At 47.8% G+C, this 16,194-nt stretch overlaps 1 protein-coding gene across 3 annotated transcripts in view; it reads right to left on the reverse strand.

Annotated features, from left to right (window-relative positions):
• NRXN3 (neurexin 3) overlaps nucleotides 1-15,983 on the reverse strand; it is a 1,459,332-nt gene extending 1,443,349 nt beyond the window's left edge. For all 3 annotated transcript variants that reach the window (XM_021679606.2, XM_044918184.1, XM_021679607.2), the window contains exon 1: nucleotides 15,275-15,983. In XM_021679606.2, coding sequence (XP_021535281.1) covers nucleotides 15,275-15,983 — 709 coding nt within the window. The remainder of the gene's footprint in view (nucleotides 1-15,274) is intronic.
• Between the last annotated feature and the right edge of the window lie 211 nt (nucleotides 15,984-16,194).

The raw sequence follows: 16,194 nt of genomic DNA on the forward strand, positions 1-16,194 counted from the left end.
ACAGGAGAAAGGCAGCAAGCAGGCAACTAGAACTGAGCATCAATTTCCTTAAGAAATGATTTCGCTTCCTTTCCAAACACCCCACCCCTGGCAGAGGTAGAGAAACCACAAGTGAATTAATTACCAGCATTTACATCACTGACTGCTGAGCCAGGGGCTTCTGAAGCCCCCATTTGTGGGGTATCTTGCTCTTTCCGCTTCCAGGGACCAGAGTTAGAGGATCTCTCACCCAATCCCAGGAGAACGTGTGTGGCTTTGAACTGAGCGCCTTGTTGGTATCCTCTAGAGCTCGATGCCCAACTCCAAGAAAAACGTAGACAAGGCATTTCATGTGTAACTCATATGGTCTCAAATCCAAAGCACAAATAAGAACACCAACTGGCTGATCTTAGGCAAGTCACTTCTTTTTCACTGGGTTTGTTTCTTTCAGATTGTTGAGTCCTTGATTCCCATGAGATTCTGATGTTCTAGGAGCCAGAAACTCCATCATGAGCAAAACATCCAAAACCCTTAGTTTCATCATCTCTATATGAGACTTCACTTTCTGTTCGTAGAAATTTTCTCAAATGAACAGAACACACTAGACTGAAGGTAGAAGAAAGGCCAATGTGAATAGTCTTTGAAACTAAACTACACAATCTTTTGATACTATTCTATTACATTCAAATGAGTGCCCCAACTTCAACCAGGTCATTTATTGAGCAGTGAAGAATTTTTTTTTTTTTTTTTTTTTTGATTTTTTATTTAAGAGAGAGAATGAGAGAGAGAGAGCACATGAGAGGGGGGAGGGTCAGAGGGAGAAGCAGACCCCCTGCTGAGCAAGGAGCCCGATATGGGACTCGATCCTGGGACTCCAGGATCATGACCTGAGCCGAAGGCAGTCGCTTAACCAACTGAGCCACCCAGGCGCCCGAGCAGTGAAGAATTTTAAGGAACTTTCCTTTATTCCTAGTTTCCCTCTACATCTCCGGTCATCTGCTTTCATCAAGTTCACAGCTTCCTTTTTTTCTACTATCTAAATATTAAGGTTCCCAAAAGTTCTGCACCTTCTTCACCTCTCAATTATACTCTTTGCCTAGACAGCCTCATGCGTGTGCAAGCCCTCCCACACCCCCTACAACAACCCTGATGTCTGTGCCCAACCCCATCCTCCCTCCAGCACCACCATTGCCCCCACCTGTCTCTGCACATCTTCTTGCAAGTATCTTACAGAGTCAAAAGAAAAGGTGGAGTGTGGACAAACCAAAATTGATTATTACCCCTCTCTTGCCTTCACTCCAGATCTGCTCCTTGCACTGACTTTCTTGCCCTAGTTATACCTACAACCAGAAGAGAATGTCATTGAAGTTCCTCCTTCCCCTTTTCAAGAATAATTGAGGGATGCCTGGGGGGCTCAGTGGTTAAGAGTCTGCCTTCCACTCAGGTCATGATCCCAGGGTCCTGGGATCAAGCCCTGCATTGGGCTCCCTGCTCAGTGGGGAGCCTGCTTCTCCTTCTCCCTCTGCCCCTCCCCCCATGTGTTTTCACTTTCTCTGCTCTCACTCTCTCAAAAAAATAAAAAATCTTAAAAAAAAAGAGAGAGTAATTGATACTAATTAGTGATAATGGCTAATATTCACTGAATGCTTACTATGTGCCAAGTATTGTTCTAAGCATTTTATGTGTGCTATTCATTTTAACTTTATAGCAATCCTAAATGGTGGGCACTGTTATTACACCCATTTCACAGATGGAGAATTTGTCCTTTGTCCAAGTTTGCACAGCTAGCATGTGGCAGAGCCAGGCAGCCCAAGTCCAACACCACTCAAAGTCACTGCCTTGCAAATTATTAACTTCCTCTCCTTAACATCTCTGCAGTTGACCCTTCTTCCATCTCTACTCCTCCAGTACAGACTCTCTGTCAACAAAACCACACAATAGCCTCCATCTGGCCTCTCTGCTTTAATTAAGCCTTCTAATCACTAGCCAATCCATCATGCAAACTGCCCCTAGGAGCCATCTCCCCAAAATTCAGATCTGTTATTACTCAACTGAAAAACTTCCAATAGCCCCCAACTGCAGGGGAAAAAAATGTCCCAAATCCTCACAAGGCACTGAGACCCACCCTGCCTAACTCCCCTAAGCATTTTCCAATTGGCCTCAATCCTTCAATCCAGCCGCATTTACTACTGCAAACTACAGGCTCACAGGGCTGCCCTGAAATGCCCTTTCCCCCCAGTCTACCAAATAAATCTTCCAAGTCCAAGTGTGAAATGTCCACCCACCCCAAATTGGGTGGGACACTCCCTTTTGAGCTACTCTCCTAACATCCTACCTGCTCTAATGCATGCTGCACTTCTTGGCTTGACAGGCTTCCCAACTAGACCACAAGCTCCACACAGGCAGGATCTCACCAGCACATAACAGATACTCCCTCCATGGATGACAGAAGAATGTACTTATTCCAGTAAACAGATGACCTATTCCAAGAAATAGATGATTATACATCAAGAACTCCTTTGCAAATGCTTGAAGATACCTTGAAGATCTTGTTCTCTTCCACAACCTAAAATTGCCCCAGCAAATGCCATGATTTTATGATGAAAGGAGTTCTGAGATAGTATTAGTAATTCCAAACAGTGAAGCCTCTGAAGGAAGGAGGTATGACCAGAGTATGTTCCCATGGGGCCCTCCAAGACCTCCCAGCCAGGGCAACCAAAACCACCACACACAGGGCTGAAGACATAGGAGAAGAGCCCGATACACATGCCATGGGCACCAGCCTCCACCTGAAAGCTGCAAGCCCCCTGGGGGAGAGGAATTGTAACAGGAGGCCAAAAGTAACTATAATCAACTAAAGAGAGAGCAACATAAACTTGAGTATTGATCAGTGGCCTCCAAACCCTTCTGAACAAACTCCCTATTAAAAAAAATAATTTTAGGGGCGCCTGTGTGGCTCAGACGGTTAAGCGTCTGCCTTTGGCTCAGGTCATGATCCCAGGGTCCTGGGATAGAGTCCCACATTGGGCTCCCTGCTAGGCGGGGAGCCTGCTTCTCCCTCTGCCTCTGCCTCTCTCTCTCTCTCTTTCATGAATAAATAAATAAAACATTTTTAAAAAATAAATAAAAATAAAAAATAAAAAAATAATTTTAGTGTGTTCTTCCAAAAGATGTATATTTATTTATGAATAATTTGCAAAAACATTAGCTATATATTTCATTATTTCTTTCCCATAACCCCAAAGAATGGTCTTTCATGTGCCCCATTTTTAAGGCCAGTGATCTAGACAGTCATCTTCCCACCCCTACCCCCTGAAAGGCAAAGGATGAACATGATCAAACATAAGTGTGGCCCTACAGGCTGAGACCCCCAGAAGCATGGCGTCCTTGGTTTGAAGGCCCCTACGTACACACCAGCACCCGCTGCACCCCCTCCAGGGATGGGGGAGGCATGGTCCAATAGCTCTAAGCATCAGGATTCTCTCTCTGTAGCTCTGATCTCTCAACCCTCCCACTCGGTATCTACTCCCTCCTCTTCATGGCAGCTCTTCTGATATCCGAGGACAATTATCTCGTGAGCCTCGTCTTCTCCAGGGAATCCACACAAGCTAATGGGGCCTCTCCATCTCCAGTGACAACCACATGTCTGTCTCAAACAGCCACTGTACAAGCATTTACGTGGTCCCAGGCAGGCTGCTGCCCGTAACTGTTACAGGAAACCAGTGGTTTGTGAACAAACAAGGGAGTCTTTCCAGTCTGTCTTCAACTAGATCAAACCAGGTGGAATACGTATGTGCTTGACACAGGTTCAGTGAAAACTGCCCCACAATAAACATGCCCCTTTTTCCATTAAAAGAGAGAAGGCCTTTCCAGTGGTGGCCCCTGCCACTGCAGTCCAAGTCATATCTGACACACTGGTTAAATTATTAAACAGATATTACTCAACTCGTATTCCTGGGAACCTGCATCCATCCATCGCATGTGTTGATGAGCACATTAACACCGACACATATGTATCCATACAAAACGTGAAGGCACATGCACACACAATGTGCTTTATTAATGCAACATTTATTGAGCACCTGCTGTTTGTCACGTACCAGAGACATCCTGTATGTGCAGTAATTAACAAAGGGAAACAGTATTCCCTTAGTTTCGGGTCTTAGAGTTCTCAAAGAGTGTGCCTCTTTACATTACACTCCTGCAACAAGAATCAGGAAACTCAGCTGAGTTACTGCAACTTGCATTAAGGATGTGAAAGCCAAAGGGAGCCAAGAGACGCATTAAAACATAGCCACTGGTTATATATTCTACATGGGGGGAAAATGGCCCCAATCTGCATTAACACAAGGCTGAACACTGAACCTCAGGAGGAGCAAACTGCAAAGCTTCTACAGCCACTAAAACTCAACCATCTGCCCATGTGGCAATTCTCACACAACTATGTGACATGGTCATGCCCACTTCCCAGCACATATGTGTGGTCCATGGAGCCTGGGAGGACAATGAGACCACGGAGTAGAAGCCTGTGACTCTGGGTACATTTCAAGCTTAGACTCAAAATGATGTCTGTGGGCTTTGCTCTTAAAAGTAAACTATTTTATGCTCTCTCTCTAAAAAAAAAAAAGTAAACTATGTTGGGGGTGCCTGGGTAATTCAATCCATTAAGCTTCCAACTCTTGATTTTGGCTCAGGTCATGATTTCAGGGTCGTGAGATAGAGCCCGCATCAGGCTTACACACTGGGCATGGAGCCTGCTTAAGATTCTCTCTCCCTCTCTCTCTGCCCCTCCCCCAAACCCATGTGCTCTATCTCAAAAAAATATTTTTAAAAAGTAAATCATTTTAAATCACCAAATTATGAGATGAGTTCTCCTTTCTTTGCTGCAGTGTCAGTGAAATGACTATCAATGAGGAGGTGGCTGAGCACTAAGACTAGCCTCATCCCCTTTAGGGTGCAGGAGGACATTTTTTTGGCAGGTTTCCAGTCTGTGCCAATGTGAGAGCAACATCTTCTAGCCCTCCCTAATCCCTCTCCCTAAGAGACTTCTGCCCAGCAGGGCCAAAAACATGGGATACCCCCGGAAACCTGGCAGGATGGAAGCATTTCTGGATAAGGGCATTTGCTTCCAAGGCCAGTTTCCAGGAGCAGCTACTCAATCCTGCTTCATTTCATGACCTTATCTTTTTTTTAAACTATCCCATAGAATTTTTAGCAGAACCTTGATGTCCATTGGGGTGTCTAACCCCGGATGCCAGGATAGGCTTGTTAAGCTAGTCCAGTTCAATTCCACTTCATGCTACTCCATGGCATTCTAAAACTTCTCATCTTATTGTCGACTATTAGAGATTTCGGGGGGGGAGGGGTCTCTGAAAAATCAGAGATGCTGCAAAGCTAGCTGGGTATGGAGGAAGATGGGGCATCTGAGGGGGATGAAATGAGGCACAGACAATAGAGCCAGAGAAGGGGCCAACCATGAATCTTTCAGAGTGCAAGCTCCCTAGGAACAAAATGACTGGAGCGTGAATCACCTGCTTACTTCAGAGTCTCTTTCCACATCAATCCCTCCCACATTGTTTAAGATTAATCATAAACAGTTAATTCTAAATAACTCAGTGGTGTGTGCACCACTAGTGCCTATTAGGGAGTCCCTTATGAATTTTTCTTGACACAAGAGTTGATTTTTGCAAAACATCATCCAGAAATGTTATGACCTATCCATCCCCTCACCCACATGGCCCATTGCAAAGGTCAGACTGCTTTAATTAATATGGGGACAGGTGAGGAAGTGGCTAGAAGCCGACTGCAGCTCCATGTAGGAAGAGCTAGCTCCCTGATCCTCAGCAGTGATCAGAAGTACATTAGGCTGCCCTGAAAAGCAATGAGGCCCCATCTGTCAGTGCAGGTGACTAGGGTTATTTTGGAGAAGAGGAAGAATGTCTTAGACAGTGGAGAAGAGGATGGGAAATGGGTAGTTGGACCCAATGACCCTTAAAGTCCCCTCTAAAGTTATCATCCCATGATTCTTGGCAATGTCCCTTGGCTTCCAGTGCATTACACAGGCAAAGCCATGACCAGAAGGCAATGTAAATGTCTTAGTGTCCTCCACATGGATCATGGGATTTGTGCTTCATCCCTCAGAATATTTCTTTCCCAGCAACAGAGTCCCCCCCAAATTTCCATGTGGCTCCTTAAAAGTGAGAAGGGCCTCACAGCACATCCCCTCAGCCTGAACTCTGCCCTTGCGTTTCCTGACCTAGATGCAGCAAGTATACTAAGTGATGATTAGTCTTTCAGGAATCCCATGGGTGAGAGGCCTTTAAACCCACCCTTCCCCATTCCTTTAGCTGTCCAAGGCTAACCATGCAAGAGACAGGATCCCTTCTGGAAAGGAAAGAAGCCTGAGGGAATGAGGAGGAAGGAAGAAACTGTGAGAGTCTGGCCAGCTCCCAGCCTTGCCAGCCCTGTTCCCACTGTTTGGATCGCAGACACATGAGGTCAGACTGGCTGGTCCCTCCTCACAAGAGGGGTATCGTTTTTATTTTAAAGCAACTTATTAACTAAAGAAGCCCTACACTCTCTCACTGCACTTTGTCTATTCTCCAGGGGCTGCAGACAACACATTCCCAATAATACCTAGAGGAGAGGTTATATTGCCTGGAACGCACTGCCCGAGAGAGCAAAGACACCAGCCCTAGTGTTGCTGACAACCATGGGTCTACTGAGACTCTGTCTTCTAAGAACTTTGCACCTGCAAACAGAACCACCTCAGGAGAACTAAACTGGCAGACAAGAGGCAAAAATGTCAGGAGAAGATCAGATGCATAAAGTCTCATGAGAAACTTGAAGGAAAAGCTCCTCAGAATCATCTTAGGTACAAAGACACTTCAATAGGACCCTCAGTAAAACCAAAAGGATCCTAACTGCATTTGATAGCCTAAACCAGGAATTTCCCATTGGCTACAGCTCATGTCCCTGCCTTTCTTCTGTTTCCACCCTCTTTAGGCCCTTGCATACCCTAACAGAGTACAGCATTTTCCCCCCAAAAGAGCTGACACATTCACAGTTTCTAGGACCACATGCAAGGTAAGTTTCATCACAGAGCAGAGCTGGGTGGTTTGGCTGGATGACAGTGAGACCAATTTGTTTTTAAAAGCTCATTAGTACTGGTTCCTGAGTTAAAAAAAAATTTTTTTAATTGGAAAATACATTACTTAGGAATATTGTAGACAGCGGTGGAGGTCTGAGAACAGATATAGATGATGACACATTTAAAGGGGGCCCCGTATTGCTTTTAAATAGGTCACCCAAAGACATCAATTTCTGGAGGACAGCAGCAGTAATGACAACCCACTGGCATTGTCAGTTACCAAATAGATCACGGAGACAGGCCTGCAGAGCCACACTTTGTCCCTCTCCTCTGGCAGCCACAGCCTGTCACCTGTAACACAGCCCCCCAGGGAGCTGCAGGGAACCAAACATCCCAACTTCAGCTGGGAAAAGCTCAAGAGGGGGATGGGGGCGCCCCCTCTCTTTACACACCAGCATGTTCCTCTGCATCAACAGCAAACATTTCTAAACACGTCCTCTCTCTACCCACTGGATATCCTAAACACGTGCCCCCCACCCCGCCTTCCCAAACAATATTCCTAGATGCCCTTCATCCTCCACACTCCCTCTCCATGGCTCTTCCTGCCCTGCTGGTTATGAAATGAAGGGAAATGTGTCTGTGATGAAGGGTCATAAGTCACTGGGGACTCACACGTACACCCAGAGCAACATTGCTGTCACTGGGCAGCAACAAGTCTTAACAGAGACGGATCCACAGCAGTGGGGTTGGAAGCTTATGATAACGGGGATTCCTTAAGAAAAAAAAAAAATTACGAATACAAAATTAGGTATGACACCTGAGAAGGGACCCCGTAAGTGTGGATATAGGAAAGGTCTTGTTTTTCGGTGAATCCGCCTCTGTAATACTCTCCCCTCCTCCACACACAAAGGAAAAGAGAAAAATAAACGCAGAGAAAGAGAGTTTGGTTTTGCTACTGTGAAGACACTCAGAAGGCAGCAGCAGAGCAAGAAGGAGTCTGACAGCGTAATCCAGGAGCTCCATCTTTTACCACCAACCCTGGGTGGGGTGCTGGGCAATTCCTGGTACTTGGGAAACCAAAGGTTAAGTCTGAAGAGGTCATGCCATCCAGCGATGCTCCAGTGTGGTGTAGCTCAGGGCAGTGTGCTCCAAATGCCTCGGGACCCGTGGGTCCAAACCCCAATCTCTTCACTTCAAGCCAGCGTCTTGAGGGTGGGAATTGACCACTCAGAGATACTCGTTTCATTCTCTCTCATTCTCTCATATTCTCTCTTTCTGTCTGTCTGGGAGGAGCAAGGCTCCCGGGACTGGCCAAGCTGATAACCTCCTACACCAGGAGTTTGACATTTTGCTTATCACCAGCATCCAGGGAGGTAACGCTCCATTTCACGATGGAGACACAGGCCATTTGTGTTAATGAAGGGAGCCTAGGAGCAGAAATAAAATGCCATGTTGGGGATCTGGGTTTTCAGGTCCCAGAGACACCTGCTGAACAGGCAGCATCCAAGCTTGCCCTCATACCCACAAGTTCACTGGCACCTTGGGTCAGGGTCTCCTCACCTATTCAGTGGGATGGTAAAGCCTGCCCTACCTGCCTCATTGGGTTGCTATGGGGGCCAGAATACCACAAGTTTGCAAAGAGGTCCGAATATGGTCCAACAGGCACAACCATTATCAGTGATCCAGGGGATTCTTGGCAGGGGCAAAATGGCAACAAAATTGGATTCCCCTCCGTTTATCTCTGCCATTTCTCAAACTGAGATGAAGGAAAATGGCAGAGGTGGAGGTACTCACAGGGAAGCTTCAAACCTTCTGTGAAACCAAACTGACACACAGTTCATTCTTACAATCACCAAGAGACCAACAGCCCAGAGTCAGGACTTGTTCTTTACCGAAGACTATGTAGATGACTCTATACATTTCATCTCATTTCGTGCTCTCAACAACTCCATGATGCAGGATTTCTTAACCCTGCTTTGCTGCAAGGCAGGATGGTACCGTGGTTACTTGCAGGCTCTGAAGCCAGACTGCCTGGATACAAACCTCAGCTTTGCCTCTTATTAGCTGTGTGACCTTGGAGGAATTATTTAACTCTTGTCCCTCAGCTTCCTTGCCTACAAAATGAGAATAATAGTGTGTTGAGCGATTGTGAGGGTTATAAGAGCTAATTCCTGTAAAGCAATCAATATAGTATAGACATGGAACTAACTTGAATGTTAGCTGATATTATTTTTTATTATTTTTATATTTATATTTATTATTATTACTACTACTACTGATGAGAACACTGAAGCTTCCAAAACCTTCTCCAAAGACACACAACTTTTCAGTGGACAAGCCCAGATTAAGTCCAATCTTTTGGATTTAAAAGAAGCCATGCCCTTAATACCTACACTAAACCTTGTTCAAGTTCCAGATTTCTCTGCTCCTCATTTTCCTCATCTGTAAAATGGCACTAGTGAATGATATCAACCACACAGGAGTGCCCCGTGAGGATTAGAAGAGACAATGCATATAAAGCACCTAGGCTGTCAGGCACAGGGTGGTACTCAATAATAGTAATACTAACATCATTATTATTTTTATCCAAGGAAGGGCACCTGACCCTCACACAGCCCTGCCCCAAAGCCTCTCATTCCATTTCCACCTCTGGGCCTGTTGCACGGGACACGCACGACAATAGGAGTCATAGGGGAGGGCATGTTAGTCCTATCCCCCAAGCACAGCCCCTACTCCATGTCTTCTGTCCCGTGAAGGGGGCAGAGGACCCAGCTGATAGGCAGCTGCCCCAGGAACTGGAATCCATCTTTCCCAGGCAGCCTGCAAAGGGAGATAGGGGCCATGGAGATAATTAGCCCCCAGTGCTGGGCCTGTGGTGTCTCATTACCAAATGCAAATGCAAGCTCCGGTGCCACTCCAAGGCTCTTGGCAAAATGCCTGTGTGACCTTCAACCCTGCTGAGTTTGGACGAAGCATTTACCCGGAGTCCACCCCCTTTGTAGCCTGCAGCTGGTGTGCGGACTGTGCCGGGAGAAAGGCGGCTGTTCTCACCCCCACTGAAGGGGGAGCAAGGAAAAGGGGTCTTATTTCTTTAAAGGAGACAGAGATGCTACTGGGGGGGGGGGGGGGGGGTATAAAAAAATTGCTCTTCCCTCGGCAGTTAAAAGAGGGATAATTGGTGCAAGTGGCGGGCGGTTGCTCTGCCATTTAGCATACAGCATACCCAGGAAATCTCACTTGGTAATCAGGAGAAGAGGAGGAAAAAGGAGCAATCAAACCCCTATTCAAGCTCCGTTTAGCAACAGCCCCTGCGGGCTGGCTGGGCTGGTCGCACCTAACGCCTGAATGCTGGGTGGGAACCCAGTCTCGGAAGCCACAGTTCTCCTTTGTGCATGCTATAAGGCCTCCCTTCGGGGCCGCCGTCTCCCCACCAGGGAGAAGGATTCTGCAAGGAGACAGTCTTTACTCTCTGGTTACTCACCACTCCCCTGCAGCCCCCACCCCCAGGCCAGGCAGGGTCGACACAGGTTAGGAACAACAATGCCATGTTACAATTCCGGCAGGAAGCGCACTGGGGAGGGGGAGGAGAGATGTTTGTGTTTTTACACAAATGCCCAGAACAGAAGGATCAGCTGGGGCCATCACTGGTGCCTTAACTCCAGCACCCTTTGTCTTTGGCCCTTGGTAAATGCTTAGGGGCAAGCAGTCTCTTGGTATACCATTCCATCCCAGTTCTGGCTTTGATAAATGCGGAAAGAGTCACAAAAATTCTCAATAAAAAGAAAAGTAACTGAAACTCACTTTCAGGAAGGCATATCAAGGCCACACGGCAGTGTTGAGCAATCAATCCAACCAACCTGGGTAGGATGTCAGGGATGGGAAGGGGAGGCCCTTGGGTACCACTCAACAATGTGCTTGTAATAAGGTTCTGGCCCCTACCACCGACACCCACCCCTGTACCTCACTGTGGGATCGAAACACCTGAAAACTTAAGAGCTGAGACTCAAGACAGCAGCTTCTGGTCTGGGCACCTGCCCAAGGCAGCAGGAAGAGAGAGCAGACAATGAACTTTTTTTTTCCCCCAACTGAATAAGACCTCATGCCTCTTCACTGAATGAACCTAAAAATGTGGACACACAAGTGGTATGTGACGTAGGTAAGCCCACGTAATGAGACTTGGAAAGAGAAATCAACATGTGATGCCTTCTCCTCCTTTCCCTGGCCCTACCCCACAGGCAACAGGCTGATGTCACACTAAATGATCTCTTCAGTAAGAGTGGTACTGAAATGTACACACCTTGGGGGCAAATCAATTCTTCATGACCGTAAGATTGTTAAGAAATTCAATACATGCACATTCATAACTAAGAATGGTTTAAAAATAAACAATCAATTTCAAACTCATTTCAAGGTAATAATAAACTCTCAATGACCCGTGAGGGGATGGCTCTCTAGGGGGAGCTCAGGATACCTCTTCGTTGCCCAGTGAGATTCCAGGCTACCCGTAATGGGACAGACTGGGCTAGACCAAAACCAGTGAATATGCTGTAGGCCTGACTACCTTCCAAAACAGATATGCATAATTTTAAACCATGTTGAACTATCTGCACTTCTGTCCTCCAAGACCCTTACTAAAAAGGCAAGATTAAATGTCAACATGAACAAGTCTGAAGTTGAACACCAAAACATTTTATTTATAAACACCTACAAGTAAAACTCTGGGACCTCTTCTCCATCACGTGCTAGAATGTTCAACGTGACTGTTAATTAGGTTGGGAGCCTTCAAATGAAGTTTTCTCAAGCAGGCTGTGTGGATTTCTGCCTATAGCCATAGTGAGTAACATTTCACCACATGAAAGAAGATACTGAGTCTACAACCTCTGACTCTCCAGGCCCAACTTGCTCATGACAGCTATCTCTGGTGTCTTCTGGGTCTTTCCTAAAGAAATACCCACTGGGGGATCAAAACAGCCCAAAGCATATAAAGGAGATGGGCCCATCTGTGCATTCTTCCCAGGGTGCAGCATGGAGACATTTTGGAGACGTCAAGGCATGGAAACAGACAGGCCAAGCAAACATCAATGCCACGGGCAAGCTAGCAGCTAATGGACCAGAGAGTGCCTCCAACAGGCCCCGACCACATCCATCTAAAGCTGCAAGAGCCCTCCCAGCTCTTCCTGCTCCTGACCCGCTAAAGCATGAAGTACAAAACGGATCTTCCATCCTGGGTACAAGCCTCACATGATCAAACGTCAAGGCCTATCCTACAAACCGAGACAATCAGATGCCTGGTCCATGGAATAAGTACCCTGATTTCAGGTCTATGACATGTGCAGCTGGAAGGGGGCAGGGTGGGGAATGGATGCATCCTCACTACCCACTTCACCAAATCATCTTTAGGAAAATGTGGAGGCCTTTATTTAGGCTATTTATCTTGTTTTGTGCAAGATCTACTTGCACTTAGAAGTTGCTGTAATTTTTTCCCTTTAATATTTTACAGTTGAGTATCCTCCCCCCAGCCCCATCCCTGCTTACTATCTAAGAATTAACCATGTGTGGAGAGACAGATCTTTTCTAAAAGCCTGTGATGCGTTTTTGTGATTGATTAGACATGATAACAATTACCAGGATCAACAGGCTCTAAGTCATCAACAGTAAATTCTGATACCTCTCCCAACATCCACCCTCGCCTCAACCTTCGCACTGCTCTGTTCCAAGCCAACCAAGGGCTACTGGTACTACAGAGTTCATTTACTCTATTTATGTATCAGGAGAATAAACAGCTGTGCTGTGTGTTTGCCTTCTTCAGACAGAGGTATCAGTCCACAGTCACTAGATGATCAGAACCCTGCAGAAAGAACTATTATTAAAATATCCATGTTGTATTTAGCTATTAAAAAATTGACTACCTACAATCTGCTCTAAAGAAATGCCACTGGAGACCTGAAACATACACAGACACAGCCACACACAGACACACAGACATACACACACACACCCCAAAAGAGAGAGAAGACAAACTGTACACATACACAGCATAGAGATTCTTCCTGCAGAAAAGTGCTGATCCAGACCTGCCCAGAGGAAATGAGTTCTTTTTAAACACAAAAAATGCAATCAGGGATAATCAGCAAGTTAACAACACACTTGCAAACACCCTAGTCCCTAGAAAGGAAGAATGCCAGCTTTCAATGCAAGTTCTGAGAACAGAACAGATCCTTTGGGCAAATGAGGAAACAAGTGATCATGTCAGCGTCTTCGGGCAGAACTTTCTCCAAAGCCAAGAAGCTTTGGAACAGCAGTGAGCTCCAGAAGGCACCTGCTTCTAAGAAGTGCTTCAATAACCACAGTCCCAAAGTGGCTTTGTAGGTTGGGGTTGCCTCGGCTCCTCTTCCCCGTCCGCTTTTCCAGTGGGCTCCGTGGGGGAAAAAAGAAGCCAAAAAAAGGTGGTATGCATGTCTTGAATCTCCCTCTCCTGCAGCCCACCCACAGGAAGGGAGACGCAATGCCCAGTGCATTCCAACCCAGGTAAGCAGCCGCAGAGACCTGGGGAGGGCTTCCACAGTAGCCCCTACATGACCTACGAAGGGGCCTCCAACAAGACCCCTCAAGCTGTCCTAGTCTCCAGCATGTACCACCTGTGAAATAAACTCGGCTTTGATTTAAAAAAATTTTTTTAATAATTGTGGCTAAAGTTCGTATCAATTACAACCTGCTCTAGGCTGGGTGGGCTGTTGTGGGACGGTTTCAGGAACCCCTGCAGATGTTATTTTTAATTACAAACCACAAGGCAGGGGCCTCACCAAAGGGAAGAAATCCTGGGAGTCAGTGCTGAGACACACATCTAGCCCCACTTACCTGACCTCCCTTGTCCTATTGCTTCTCAATCTTGGCTGCACAATAGAATCACCTGGGGAGTTTAAAAATATACAGATGCTTGGATCCCACCCCCCCAAAAAATTCTGATTGAACTGGTCCATAGGGTGGGCCGAGAGTTTTTAAACTCCCTTAAGTGATCCTAATATGTGCTGCCAAGGTTGAGAACCACTGTTCTGCCCTACACCATCCCACCACTTCCATGGAGAGACCAGCATGGGACTGCAACACGTCTCTAGAAGAATCCTGGGCTTGACTCCGAAAGAATAGGAGAAAATCGAATTTCTTTACCTCTTCCTCATCCCAGCCTTCCAGCACACATACCCCTGTGGTCACTTCTCACGTTCTTCGTCACTTCAACTCTCCCGCCTGCTCCAAGCTAGGCCTTCCGTGAGTCCCAGAGTCCAGGAATCCAGATTTTAAGTATTTGCCAAAGTAGAGTCTAGACCACTTCCTCACACATGTAATCCCAAATAGTCAGAATTCGGTGAATGAGGTAAGGGCAGTCTAAGTCTTTGGGCATGAGTCCCCCCTTCCCTCTCCCTGGGAAGCCGTAGTTGAACTTGGGGGTGCCTCTCCAAGGCTATGCTGAGTATTGCCAGCCCCCTCAGGCACTTGGCTGGACAAGGGTCCTGTCAGTCTCCGTGTTTTCCTGTACCATTCTCACTACACGGAGAGGTGAAGGGAGGGCAGGAAAAAAGAACCTCATATGAAAAATCCTGCTGCTGGAACAAGGTGCTGAGTAGGCCCATCCCCAGTTGCCTCATCCACCCTCCAGACACTTCCCCCAAAGACTGTGGGAGGAGGAGCCAGCGGAAGGGCTGGGATGACAGTGGGCCAAGCATGACCTGCACTCCATCCACCCTCATTCTCCTTTGCACAGGCATTCTTCATCCTGCGGGTTAAGGAGGAATTGATGGGGAGTTTCCCATCCATCCCAAGGGTCCAACTCTCAAGGGATCAGGAGGGACAGAGGTAGCCACATTGCCCATTTCTATTGGATTTCTTGCTCTGCGCTGACCCTGCTAAGTTGCGCTCCAATGGAAGGTGCTGAGCTGGGGCCCACGTCCTGCAGTCTACTCCAGCTAGCCCTTTGAGTAAGGAGCCCAGGACTGAGTAGCCAGGATCCTCTTCTTGCTGAGATCTGTTGGGTTTCCCATTGAGAGCAATCAAAGGATTTCCACCCCCTCCTCAGGGAAAGGGACCAGATTACCTAACACATAACTAAAGATGGCCTTCCACCGCAGTGTTGGTTTCCGTCCAGGGTCTTGGTCCTCACCCCACCCCAGTGAGTCTCTAGTAAGAGAGGGCTCGGGGAGAAGGTCTTACCTTCTGAACAGAGCTTGCCTCCATAGCCAGTGGTGGAACAGTCACAGGTGGGGTGGCCATCCAGGAGAAAGCAGATCCCCCCATTTTCACAGGGACGCTCACCGCAGGGTCCCTCGGCGTCCAACTGGACACCCTGGCTCCCCAGAAGCCGAGGCTCTGAGTTGCCATACTTGAGATCCAGGATTAATCCTCTGAAACCGGGCATGGCCTGTACTCCATCAAGGGTCAGGGCAGAAGGTCGTATGTCCGCGGGGACTCCGCCAAGGAACAAGTCACTGACCACATCCATGTAGGGCTGCTGAGGCTGCAGCTCGGCCGCCTGGCCCTCGCCGTCGAGCACCAGCACCGTGCGCAGGCGGTCGCGGCTCACCATGAGGAAGTGCCAGCTGCTGTCATTCACCTGCTTGCTGGACAGCACCGCGGTCTCCGCACAGTCCATGCTGAAGCGGAGCTGCACGCGGCCATCCACCAGGGAAAGGCAGAGGAAGTCACAGACGCCACCGTCGTCCAGGTAAAGGAGCAGCCCCGTGGACACATTGGTCTTGAACTGGAAGCTCAGGTCGCTGCGGGTGCTGGCATCCCAGCGGAGGTAGCGGGCCCACTGGTTGGGGAGGCCCATGAACTCGAGGCCCAGGCAGAGCCCCAGCAGCGACCCCAGCAGGACGCTCACCTTCAGGGTGAAGAAAACCGAGTTTGCGGCGAAGCCCATTGTGGCTGTCAGGACCGAGCCGGGAGGAGCCGACGGGCGGGGGATGCCCTCAGGGGAAGATCCCCCTTGGCAGCGGAAGGAAGAGAAGAAGAGGAGATGGGCCTGGGGGAGGGACAGAGAGCACACAAGAGGACGGAGGCGCACACACACAAATATCCAGAGGGTGAGGAAGAAGGAAAGTGGACGAGACGGCCCCAGATGGGCGCAAGAG

Source organism: Neomonachus schauinslandi, chromosome 9 (assembly GCF_002201575.2).
Source record: "Neomonachus schauinslandi chromosome 9, ASM220157v2, whole genome shotgun sequence".
Classification (NCBI taxonomy): Eukaryota; Metazoa; Chordata; class Mammalia; order Carnivora; family Phocidae; genus Neomonachus; species Neomonachus schauinslandi.